The sequence below is a fragment of the Muntiacus reevesi genome, chromosome 3, assembly GCF_963930625.1.
Source record: "Muntiacus reevesi chromosome 3, mMunRee1.1, whole genome shotgun sequence".
Taxonomy (NCBI): Eukaryota; Metazoa; Chordata; class Mammalia; order Artiodactyla; family Cervidae; genus Muntiacus; species Muntiacus reevesi.
The window spans coordinates 58103405-58114281 of NC_089251.1; the positions used below are offsets into that span (position 1 = coordinate 58103405).

Below are 10877 nucleotides of genomic sequence, written 5' to 3' on the forward strand. Positions count from 1 at the left end.
TGAAGGTGTTAAACGAGAGGTGGCCGCAGTGTAGATGGGCCTAGAGGGGTTAGTTCCCAGAAGCCGCGCCGCCCGCGGGGGTCCTCGCGTGTGCACAGGTCCGGGACGGGGCGGGGGGTGGAGGGTGGAGCCGGTTCCAGTTCCCCTGGCCTCACGCGGGTACCGGGTGCCCCTGTAGTGTGCGTCCATGGGGCACACGATGGAGACGTGTGAACACTTGCGGGGCTCACCCTCTCCTGATTACTGAAAGGTTCGTCTGTTGGAGTCTCTGGAGCGAGATGTTTTCCTGGAATGCAGCTCTGAGCCCAGAGCGTGGAGACTTACACAGCACGAAGCACAGAGTTGCCAAAGGCATCTTTAGAGCTGCGAGGGAAAGCCAGCACATTCCGAAGGCCTGCGCGGGAGGGAGGGAGCGGGTTGGGGGGGGCCAGGGCGCGCGATGCGCAGGGGAGAGGACTGTGGTCTGGAGGGCCGGTAGTGGCGAGATCACGAGGCCTGCGCGGGGACCCTCAGAGCACCCTGCCCTTCCCCCACTGGATGACGCGGCCCTTCCCGGGGCAGCTGGACCTCTCTTGCCCTTCGCCCGCGGTCTTTGGCGGCCCTGGTGCCGGCAGCCCCGCGGCTTTGGAGGAGCTGCGGCCGGAGAGAGGGGCGCGGAGACTTGGCACGGACGCTTGGCCCGCGGCCCGTCTGCACAGCGCCCGCCTCCCGGGTCCCGCCCCGGCCCGGACTCGGGGACCGCCCGCGCGTCCAGTACCGTCGAGCGCAGTTCTCCAGCGCGCAGTCCGCCGGCGCCGCGTCCTCCAAAACAAGCGCCTTCCTTATCCTTCCCGCGCAGTGGCCAAGGCGCGCGCATCTCTCTCCCGCGCATCCGCTGCAACCATGGCCACCTCCTCCGCGCGGCCCGCCTTCCTGGTCATGACCGCACTGGCGCTGCTGCTGCTGCTGTGCGTGGGCCCAGGTAAGGGGGCGAGTCCACGGCGCTAACGCCGAGAGGAGGGCGCGGAGACCAAGGCGCGCATCCCGAGCTCTGGCAAGGGCCAAGAGTTGAAAGCGGTCTTGGATTCTGACCTTGCGAGGTGGGAAGTGGCAGAGTTCAGGGTCAAGGGCAGGGTCTCAGGTCTCTGCAACTACCTTGGGAAAAGATGCGGAGGAGCCTTGGACAGAACGCGAGGGGCAGGGTGCAGTGGGCGCTGTAGGCAGGTGGCACCCAGAACTCAGAGGAGTCAAAGGGCCTTCATCCCCAGGGTCCCTTCCAGGGGTTCTCTTCCCGGCGCCTCGGCTCTGTTAAGTTCCAGGCCTGAAAATCTGCGCGAGCAGGAGCAGGGCCTCACTCGCTGGGGAAAAGCCCTGAAAGGAGAAATTCTTCAACTTCTCTACTTCTTGGGGGCCCTCTTGAATGGGTTGGAAATCCCAGTTCCTTCCCTAGAAAATGCGCGCATTCACACACAGGCTGCAGATGAAGTGGGTGGGGTGTGGACTTCTGAACCCTGGGAGCCCACAGAGCCCACCTTAGGGAGATTTCACCCTGATGCTATCTTCCCTCTTGCCAGCTTTTATGGCTCAGGAGTGGCCTCCTGCAGGCAGGGGTGCCTTTGTGGGTGTGAGAGGTGGGGTGGTGACCCCAGGTCTACTGGGAAGACGCAGGGTCTGGAAGGTGGGAGGGTGACCTGCTCAAAAACCTGAGACTGAAGTTTCTTGCACCACCAAGTAGCCAAGCAAGGTGGGTGGAAAGGCAGGACCCCCTTGGATGCTGAACATCTGTGTTTTGGGTGGTCAGCACAAGTGGGGAACAGCAAACATGGGGCAGGGGAGCCCTGGGAGCCCTGGGGGACATTAGCACAACTGAGGGGCTGGGGTGACTGCTCTTCTAATTTAGGGCCACAGGGGAGGCCAGTCAATCACTCCCCATCACCTGATTTATCACCTCCTGCTTGTTCCTCCCATTTTAAGAACCACATCTGAATACAGCAAGCGGACATTAGCTAGAAATCTATTCTTTTCAGGACTTGTATTTTATTTCATTTGTACCAAGACTGCAATGATATGAGTTGGTTAAAATATTATGATCATTGAGCTGGAATGTAAAAGTTCTTATGACACCAAATGAAAATCTTCATGTAAAGTCCCCAAGGTGATTTTATGACACCCCAAAGAATTTAACGGAGAAAGGGACCATAGCCCTTTCTTGACCAGTTTATCAAGAGCTTCAAAGGGGGCATCTTGAAATTCCAAACCCTGGGAGAGGGAATGCCAGGGAGCTTGACTTGATCAACTCAGGAGTGCGTTTGAGCACAGCCTGGAAATGGTGACCAGTGGTGTTGGGGTAGAAATTCATGATGCTACAAGACAAACCCCACTGCAGCTCCTTTGTTCTTTATTCCTTTCTTCAAATAAAGTTACTGTGGTATCCACGTTCACGCATTGATATTTACAGTTCAGCGGGTAGTAATTGGCACCATGGCATTGCTGATATTTATCATGTTAGGACTTGTTCACCCTTTTCAGCTGTGTAGCTGAATCTGATGGGGCTCACCTTTCTGAGGTAGTAGTGACACATATTTGCTGGGAGAAATTGCAGCTTCAGTGCAAATGCCACTCAGATGGTAAAGAATCTGCCTGCAATACAGAAAAGCCGGGTTCATTTGCTGGGTTGGGAAGATCCCCTGGAGGAGAGTATGGCAACCCATTCCAGCATTCTTGCCTGGAGAATTCCACGGACAGAGGAGCCTGGCAAGCTCCAGTCCAAAGGGTCGCAGAGTCGGGGACGCCTGAGGGACTAACACTTTTCACTTTTCCAATGTCTGTTTCAATTCATCAGTATTAAAGTGCTCTTACAGAAGACAGACAGAGGGGTGGTACTTAATTCGGCAGGCTACTCTGAGTCAGTAGAGACTCATTGTATTAAGACACTAAAATATGCTCAGATTCGTGCCCTGTCCATGTTGACAAATGTAGATTCCTTCACTGGCTCTTGAGGTTGGGAGGGAAGCACAGACTGAAAGTGGTCCCACGCCGTCTAATTGACCCTCCTGTGCAGTAGCCTCCCCAGTGCTGACTCACAACTGATGCTCAGATACCTCTAGCAACTCTGGATGGGAAGCTTCTCTGGTGATTTGCTCCAGCTTTGGGTGGCTGTCCAGGGCTGGCAGCTTGCTGCCCACCCTATTCTATGGCCCAGTGGCACCTTTGCCATCCATTGCTCTGCTCCCAAAAGTTCCCTCTAGTTAAACATCTATGTGTGCGTTTGTGTGTATGTGTGTTAGTCGCTCAGTCATGTCCAACTTTATGGGACCCCATGGACTGTAGCCCACCAGGCTCCTCTGTCCATGGGATTCTCCAGGCAAGAACACTGGAGTGGGTTGCCATCTCTTCTCCAATGCATGAAAGTGAAAAGTGAAAGTAAAGTCGCTCAGTCGTGTCCGACTCTTAGTGACCCCATGGACTGCAGCCTACCAGGCTCCTCTGTCCATGGGATTTTCCAGGCAAGAGTACTGGAGTGGGGTGCCATTGCCTTCTCTGCACATGTTAGCACCTGAACCAAAGAGTAAAGAGATGGGCTGATCAGAGACAAGCCGAAACAGAGGCAGGACAAGTATTTCCTTTCTTCAAGACGCTCTCCTTTAATTTATGCAGCCTAAAATTGTACCTGCTTTTTAAACAACCACATCTCTGTAGACTGACTGGAAGTGTAGATGATAATTCTGAATTCAGACCACTGCCCACTTAGCCCACTGCCCAGAGACACCAGACCTCCTCTGAAGACATGAGGGTGGCTCCACTGTGTTCTCGTCTTGCAGTGGGATCCCTAGAGTTCCCCCCAAACCTGGCTCCCTATTCTAAAGGCAGGTGGGAGACACCCAAATTCAAAGATCTGTGAGGGGCTTGAGAGGTAAAGTGCTATTTACAGACCCCGGGGTCTGCCAAGTGACCTGGGTCTGGAAACATTCAAATACTAAATCTGTGAACACGGGGCACCTAAGAAAACACACTTGCAGGTCACATTCAGCGGTGAGCAGCCAATTTGTGACCTTTGGCTACAAATGTGGTTTTTTCCTCCCCAACTACATAATAAATTCTTTAAGCAGAGTCTCTTAATCTTCTTTGGGCCCCACACACTTCTGAAAGTCTGGCCGGAGCTCTGGCTCCTATTCCCAGAAGACCATACCTTTGCAGTTGCAAATTGGTCCACAGGTGGGAAGGATAGGGCCTGCCGAAGGATGGATACCACCATCTCACCATCTCCATCCTTGGGCCAGACTGTGCCTCATACACCTAAGGATGCTCTGATCAGTCTTTACAGGGCTGGTCTCTCTCCCAGGGCCTCTGGTTCCCCCTCCACAGGACAAGCCTCATTCCTGTAAGTAGCACTCAGAGACCAGAGGCTTCCACAGTCTTCAAACCAGCTCACGGGCCAGAGGGGGCGTTCCGTGAGATCAAACTCATCATTTACTATTAAATGATTGGGCAGGTTATAAACACCTCTAGATCTGAATACTAACAATAGTAAATAGTACAAGTGATGCTTGATTATAAGACAGTCAGGACAAATAACAATACAGGGCTAAACTTTTGAGAGCACTGAGGCACGTTCCTTGGCTTGTGGTGGAGAAACCCCACTTCTGCCTCATCTTCTCATGACTGCCATCTGTGTGGTGTCACTTCTTGTAAGGACATCAGTCATTGGATTTAGAGCCCAGCCTAAACCCAGCATCATGTTACCTCCAGATCCTTAACTCATTACATCTGCACAGACCTTATTTTCAAATAAGTTCCCACGCTGAGGTTCTGGGTGGTATGAATTTGGGGGGACACTATTCAGTAGACTGTACCACAAAAAGTAAAGTCTGCAGGCAGGTACATATGACAGATAGCTGCCTGAATATTATTTAATTAAAAAAAAAATTTTATACTAGAATATGGGCTTCCCAGGTGGCTCAGTGATAAAGTTTCAGCCTGCCAATGCAGGATTTGATCCAGGGTTCAATCCCTGGGTTGAAAAGATCTCCTGGAGGAAGAAATGGCAAAAAAAAAAAAAAAAAAAGAAAGAAAGAAATGGCAACTCCTCACTCCAGTATTCTTACCTAGAGAATCGCATGGACAGAGGAGCCAGGTAGGCTACAGTCCATGGGGTCACAAAGAGACATGACTGAACAACTGAACACACATGTACACATAGCCAGATAACAATGTTGTGACAGTTTCAGGTGAACAATACAGTGACTCAGCCATGCATGCAATACACATGTATCTATTCTCCCTCTAACTCCTGGTGACTGCCTGAATACTATGATAGAAGGGCTCAAAGGACAACGTTACTTTTCCTAGGGAATAGTTCAGATGGTCTCCAGTAGCTCCAAGTGTCCTGTTCAGGCATAGCTCTTGTCACCAGTTTGAGCAACCAGCAGACTGAATGGCCTTTTCTACACAACAGGAAATGCAGCAAGCATTGGATACCAAGTTGCCAAAGCAGGAGAGGGGCATGAAATGAGTTTTTTCCAATGTGGATTTTTGCATGTGAGAAATTTAAGGGTGCAGTACAACCCTGAAATGATTTCTGTCTTCATTCCTTTAGGCAGCATAAGTGGAAACAAACTCAAGTTGATGCTTCGGAAACGAGAAGGTAAATACAGCCTACATGGATAAGAGGGCATTCTTCACTGGGTTGCAGGGAAACGGGGATGTTGATGTGTTCACTGGAGGCTTGTTTGGAAAATGAAAAGTGTTTACTCCTTAAAAGGTTAGCAGATAGAAAGGGTGGGTCTGTGGGGATGCAGTGCGGTATTTCATCAGATAAATATTATTGCCAGTTAATGCTTCTCTAAAAGCTGTCAGTGTAGATCCAGAAGTAAAAGGAACAGAGCGGCAGTGTTCAGTGAAGGCTGTTTTAGAACGCTGATGCCCTTTAGAGCACATGCCTGAGTCTAGAGCACACACAGCCTTAGTCCTGGGGCAGCACAGAGTGGGCTGTCGGCGCCCTCCATACCCAAGTGGCCCTTGGAAGGGGGTTAACCAGAAAGACCGTTCGTTGTGTTGCTGACATCTGTTGTGAAGAACATGCCTGAGGTAGTGGTGGTGGCACATGAACAGTCTGGGAGCCATGCAGGTGAGTCCTGGGCCCTGTAATGGGTTCCATCATCCTGTGGTCCTGAGAATACCATTCTCCTTTGGAACATGCATCTTCACCTGGAAAACAGGAAGTTATCTGTCCCTTAGAATGAAGACTACATTTCTGAGGTGAACTTTTAACCACTTATTCTTTTCCTGAGTTAATGGGGCTCCAGGGAGTTGAATTTGAAGTCTGTTCCCTGCTGTGGGGCCCCGGTGCTTATGCAGCTACTTCCCAGGGGGTCTGCAGTGACCCCCTCCACCTGACACACACCTGCTGAGCACATGCGGCCCCTCTCAGCATGGAGAGGGGCTCCCCGCATCTCCCCAGCTCTTCCAGCCTCTCCTGAGGCCCTGGTCCACCCCTGACCTCCCAGGCCCTCAGCCGGCCCCTTCCCTGGGCTGGGCAGGCATCTCCCAGGGTTACCAAGGCCGATGGGAGTTCTGGCAGGGCCACCTGTGGAAGGGATACCAGAGAGAAAGTGACCAAGAAAATCAGGACTCCTCTGTGTACACCCTCAGCATTTATCCAGCTCAAGCCAAGAAACAAATATTGAGGACCTACTGTGTGTGAAACAGTGTGACAGGCCCAGAAGGACATGCCCAGACGAGCAGGCGGTGAGAATACAAACGTGCTGGTATTTACCCACATGAGCAAGGATGCAAGGGCACTTGACTTCCTTTTCCTGCATGGCCTCCATGCCAACCTCGAGGCAAAGATCATCCATCCAGTGTCACAGATGAGGGGACAGGGGCTCAGGGCTGGTCAGCAGGGCCAGCCCAGGACCCAGAGCTTCCCTGAGTGTATCTGCAGGAGTGGGGCCCTTTGAGCACTGAGCCCAAGACAGAAGGCATTCGGGGAAGCCGTGGGAAAGCAAGGGTCACCCTATTAAGAGGCAGTCCAATTGTCAGTGGTCCCACAGTGGGACCCCAGGTGGCACCGCTTGTCCCCGCAGCCCCTGCTGGACTCACCTGGCTGGCCTGCCCATGACCCCCTTGTTCCAGCCAGCTCTCTCTCCCCTGGACTCCTATGCAGGCCCAGAGGGCTCTTGTTTACTCGGACAGTGAACACCTACCGGGCAGCACTGGATACACCGTGGTTTCCTGGCAGCAGAGCCCTCAGGGAAGCACCAGCCCCTGTCCAGGGCCGGACCTGGGTCTGGGTGTGGCCAGGGGCTGCAGAGGAGGAGCTGGATTCGGTTCCTGCCCCAACCCCAGGCCTGTGATACGGCAGTGGCCAGAAGGCAGGGCTGGCTACCCCAGAGCCCAGGGTGGGACCTGGTGAGGGAGCCCACCCTGTACCCGCGTCCTGCAGGAAGGATGTGCCAGATAGAGCATCTCCTGCCAGGTGGGGTGGGAGGGGATGTGGAAGAGCGATTCACCCCAGTGAGGAAAGAAATCATCTTTGTACTTGGTGGGGGGTGGGGGGACCCCTCGTTTCAGCCCCTGCTCCCACTACGACCCCGGTGGCTGTCCAGGAGAGCAGAGCCAAGGAGTTCCTGAGCAGCCTTAGGAGGCCCAAGCGGCAGCTGTGGGACCGCTCGAGGCCGGAGGTGCAGCAGTGGTATCAGCACTTCCTATACCTTGGCTTCGACGAGGCGGTGGGTGTCCCGGCTCCCTCGGCGGGAGGGGCGGGGCCTGGGAGAGCGGGGGCGGGGCAGAGGGCTGGATCCCCTGAGGGCGGTGCAGAGGGCTGGATCCCCTGGGGTCGGTGCTGAGGCCTGGATCCCCTGGGGGCGGTACAGAGACCTGGATCCCTGAGGGAGGGTGGGACAGAGGGCTGGCTTCCCACAGGGCAGAGTGGAGGTGAGGTGGCAGAAGCCTGGATCTTCCTGAGGGAATGGGGGTTGAGGGGCAAAGGCCTGGATTCCCATGGGGGTTGGGGGTGGAGCGGAGGGAAAGGAGGCTGGCTTCCTCCAGGGCAGGGTTGGGGGGCAGAGGCCTGGCTCTCCCTGGGGGGATGAAGGTTGAGGGGGGTGGGGGAGAGGCTTGGATTCCCACCAGATGGTGGGAGTGCATGCAGGGAAAGGCAGAGAATGAAGTTCTGTTATTTGCTCTGAAGTCAAAGCCAGAGCTGCCAGGCACTGGACCAGGTGACCCTCAGGTGTAAGGGTGTTGGCTGGAATTTTCCACCCCGCTGTGCCCAGTGGGTTCCCTCCCATCAGGGTTTGGTAGCAGAATTCCAGAGACTTCCCAGCCCAGAGAGGCTGGGACTTAGATTCAGAGAAAGTCTGATTTTCCTAGGAATCCTCTGACCGTATCTGTATGGTTTTATCTGAGTGTGAGTAAATGTGAGGATCCAGTAAGGTTCTAACATATGCACAGATGGGATTAGAAGGACATGCGTCCAGACACCAGTAGGAATTGGCAGTGGAAATAGCCCCTTTCTCTTTGTCTCCCTGCCACCATGCTTTTTTTTTTCACCATGCTTTTTTTTAAAAATGTAAGTCTGCATTATTTCTGTATTTATAAAATGTTTTTTAAGCTTTTGAAAAAAAAATATTTTAAAGCAAAACTTCAAACAAGATTATAAAATGAGGAAAACCAAAGAATGAGGCTACTATACTTTGTGACAAACTGCAGTATTGTGAGTCAAGCAAGCCATCTTCTTTTGAAAGCAGAGACTGGTGGGGTGGCTGAGGTCGGTGGATGTCAGAGCCCCAGGCCAAGCAGATGAAGAGGGTGGAATTGTGCCCACATGGTCAGTGTTTGTGGCCTGAGTCAGCGCACCAGACCTGTTTGAGCGTCACTACAGGTGTGAGAGAGTCACCACCAGACATGCAGACCAGGCTGCAGTGTGATTCTGTTCACCACCGTTCACTAAACCCACAGCCTGTGCAGCAGCCCAGGCAGGACTGGGGGTCAGCGTCTGCCACACTAGACATCCAGTGCTGGGGGCAGGCCCATTTGTTACTGCATTGTGCAGATGTCCGCTTTCTTTACCAAAAAAGGGAAGAATGCTGAAGTCTGGGGTATATTCAGAACTCACAGGTAGGGGTTCAAAGGAAGGGGTGCATATGCCTTTGGGGACTAGGCTTTCAGCAATGCTCACCTGCTGGTTAAAACTGACCTCTGGCCCAGGGATGCTGTAGCTAGGAGTAAGTATTTTTTTAAGTACTATTTATTATTTTTTATTGAAGTACAGTTGAGAAGTACTCTTTTATTGAAGTATACTTGAAAGTCCCTTGAACTGCAAGGGGATCAAACCAGTCAATCCTAAAGGAAATCAACCTAGAATATTCACTGGAAGGACTGATGCTGAAGCTGAAGCTCCAATACTTTGGCCACGTGATGTGAACAACTGACTCACTGAAAAAGACCCTGATGCTGGGAAAGATTGAGGGCAGGAGGAGAAGGGGGAAACAGAGGATGAGATGGTTAGACAACATCACTGACTCAATGGACATGAATATGAGCAAGCTCCAGGAGATAGTGAAGGTCAGGAAAAGCCTGGCATGCTACAGTTCACAGGGTCACAAGGAGTCGAACATGACTTAGTGACTGAACAACAACAGTTGATTTATAATGTTGTGTTAGTTTCAGATACACACGCACATATATATATATGTGTGTGTGTGTGTGTTCTTTTTTGGGTTCTTTTCCCTTGTAGTTACTACAGGATATTGAATATAGTTCCTCCTTTTGCTGTACAGTAGGACCTTATTGCAGGAGTTATTCTATTAGGGGTCATTCATTGTTGAATGACAATGAATGAACCAGAGAAACATCACCAGTAAGATGTGCTCTGGGTAATGGTGTCCTTAATCCCATCCTTTTTCACCCTCTTCTCCAGAAATTTGAGGATGACATCAGCTATTGGCTGAACAGAAATCGGAATGGGCACGACTACTACGATTACTACCAGCGCCACTACGATGAGGACGCGGCCATTGGCCCCCGGAGTGCCCACAGCTTCCGGCACGGAGCCAGCGTGAACTACGACGACTACTGACCACCCCTTTGGGCAGGTTCAGGCTGTGGGCTCTGCACAGCACTCGGGCTGTGTCTGCCCTGTCTGGTCTTGGCCCATCTTCCCTACTTGCTTTCTCTGGCCAGAAAGGAAGCATTAACACAGAGAATATAAAGGCCTTTCGAGAGTCCATGCAAGTTCCTAACACTGCATTCCATTTAAAACTAGAAATAAAAGCATTTTGTTTAAAAGTCTGAGTTTGAAAGTTTGAATGAAACTTGAGCTGGTGAGTTTTCCTTCCCTGGATGTTTCTCAACCTCTCAGAGGCACCGAGTGTGACCCCTTCAAGAGTCCCTACCATCCCAAGCCATGGGACGGAGCAGGGGTCTTCAGTGTGTTAGAATTCAGTCCACACTAAATGCAAACAAGCAAAACCCAGCAAGAAAATTTATTGGAAATTATTTAAGATCACAGAACACAGTTTGGAGGATCTAATCATTGATGTGGTTTTGCAAGTTTGATTGCTCTTCCATAGCCCGAGCCAGAGCTGGACCTGTTTAATATCATCAGGGAGGAAAAATGGGTAATATAAAAACCACTAAAGTTCAGTTGATTTCAGAGCTTCACTTACCTTAAGAAATTAAACCTTGTCTAATGAATCCAAGATTTAAGAATATACTTTGCATCATGTTTAAACAACCTGAGTGAATGGAAAAGTGGGGGTGGGTTAAGGGAGGGGAGTGGGGAGGTGGCACCTGCTGCAGAGGGAAGGGGCCCTCAGCATGGCTCTTGTACTCACAGACACTCTGACAGCCTGCTGGAAGCTTTCTCACAAAACTGCTACATGATTTGCACATAA

The 10877-nt window shown here is 51.8% G+C and overlaps 1 protein-coding gene across 1 annotated transcript; it reads left to right on the top strand.

The window, feature by feature from the left end:
* Nucleotides 1-483: 483 nt before the first annotated feature.
* On the top strand, nucleotides 484-10275 carry ECRG4 (ECRG4 augurin precursor). Its single transcript, XM_065927308.1, has 4 exons — nucleotides 484-961; nucleotides 5576-5623; nucleotides 7552-7709; nucleotides 9902-10275. Exons 1-4 carry the CDS (start codon nucleotides 538-540, stop codon nucleotides 10058-10060), a joined length of 789 nt encoding a protein of 262 aa, XP_065783380.1. The 5' UTR covers nucleotides 484-537; the 3' UTR covers nucleotides 10061-10275.
* Nucleotides 10276-10877: the final 602 nt, after the last annotated feature.

What these genes read in the sequence shown, in the direction of transcription:
- ECRG4 (XM_065927308.1), top strand. Translation starts at nt 538, where the DNA reads ATGACGCGGCCCTTCCCGGGGCAGCTGGACCTCTCTTGCCCTTCGCCC. An exon ending in GCTGCTGTGCGTGGGCCCAG is followed by an intron (nt 962 to 5,575) that starts GTAAGGGGGCGA and finishes TCATTCCTTTAG; the next exon opens with GCAGCATAAGTGGAAACAAA. An exon ending in ACCTTGGCTTCGACGAGGCG is followed by an intron (nt 7,710 to 9,901) that starts GTGGGTGTCCCG and finishes CCTCTTCTCCAG; the next exon opens with AAATTTGAGGATGACATCAG.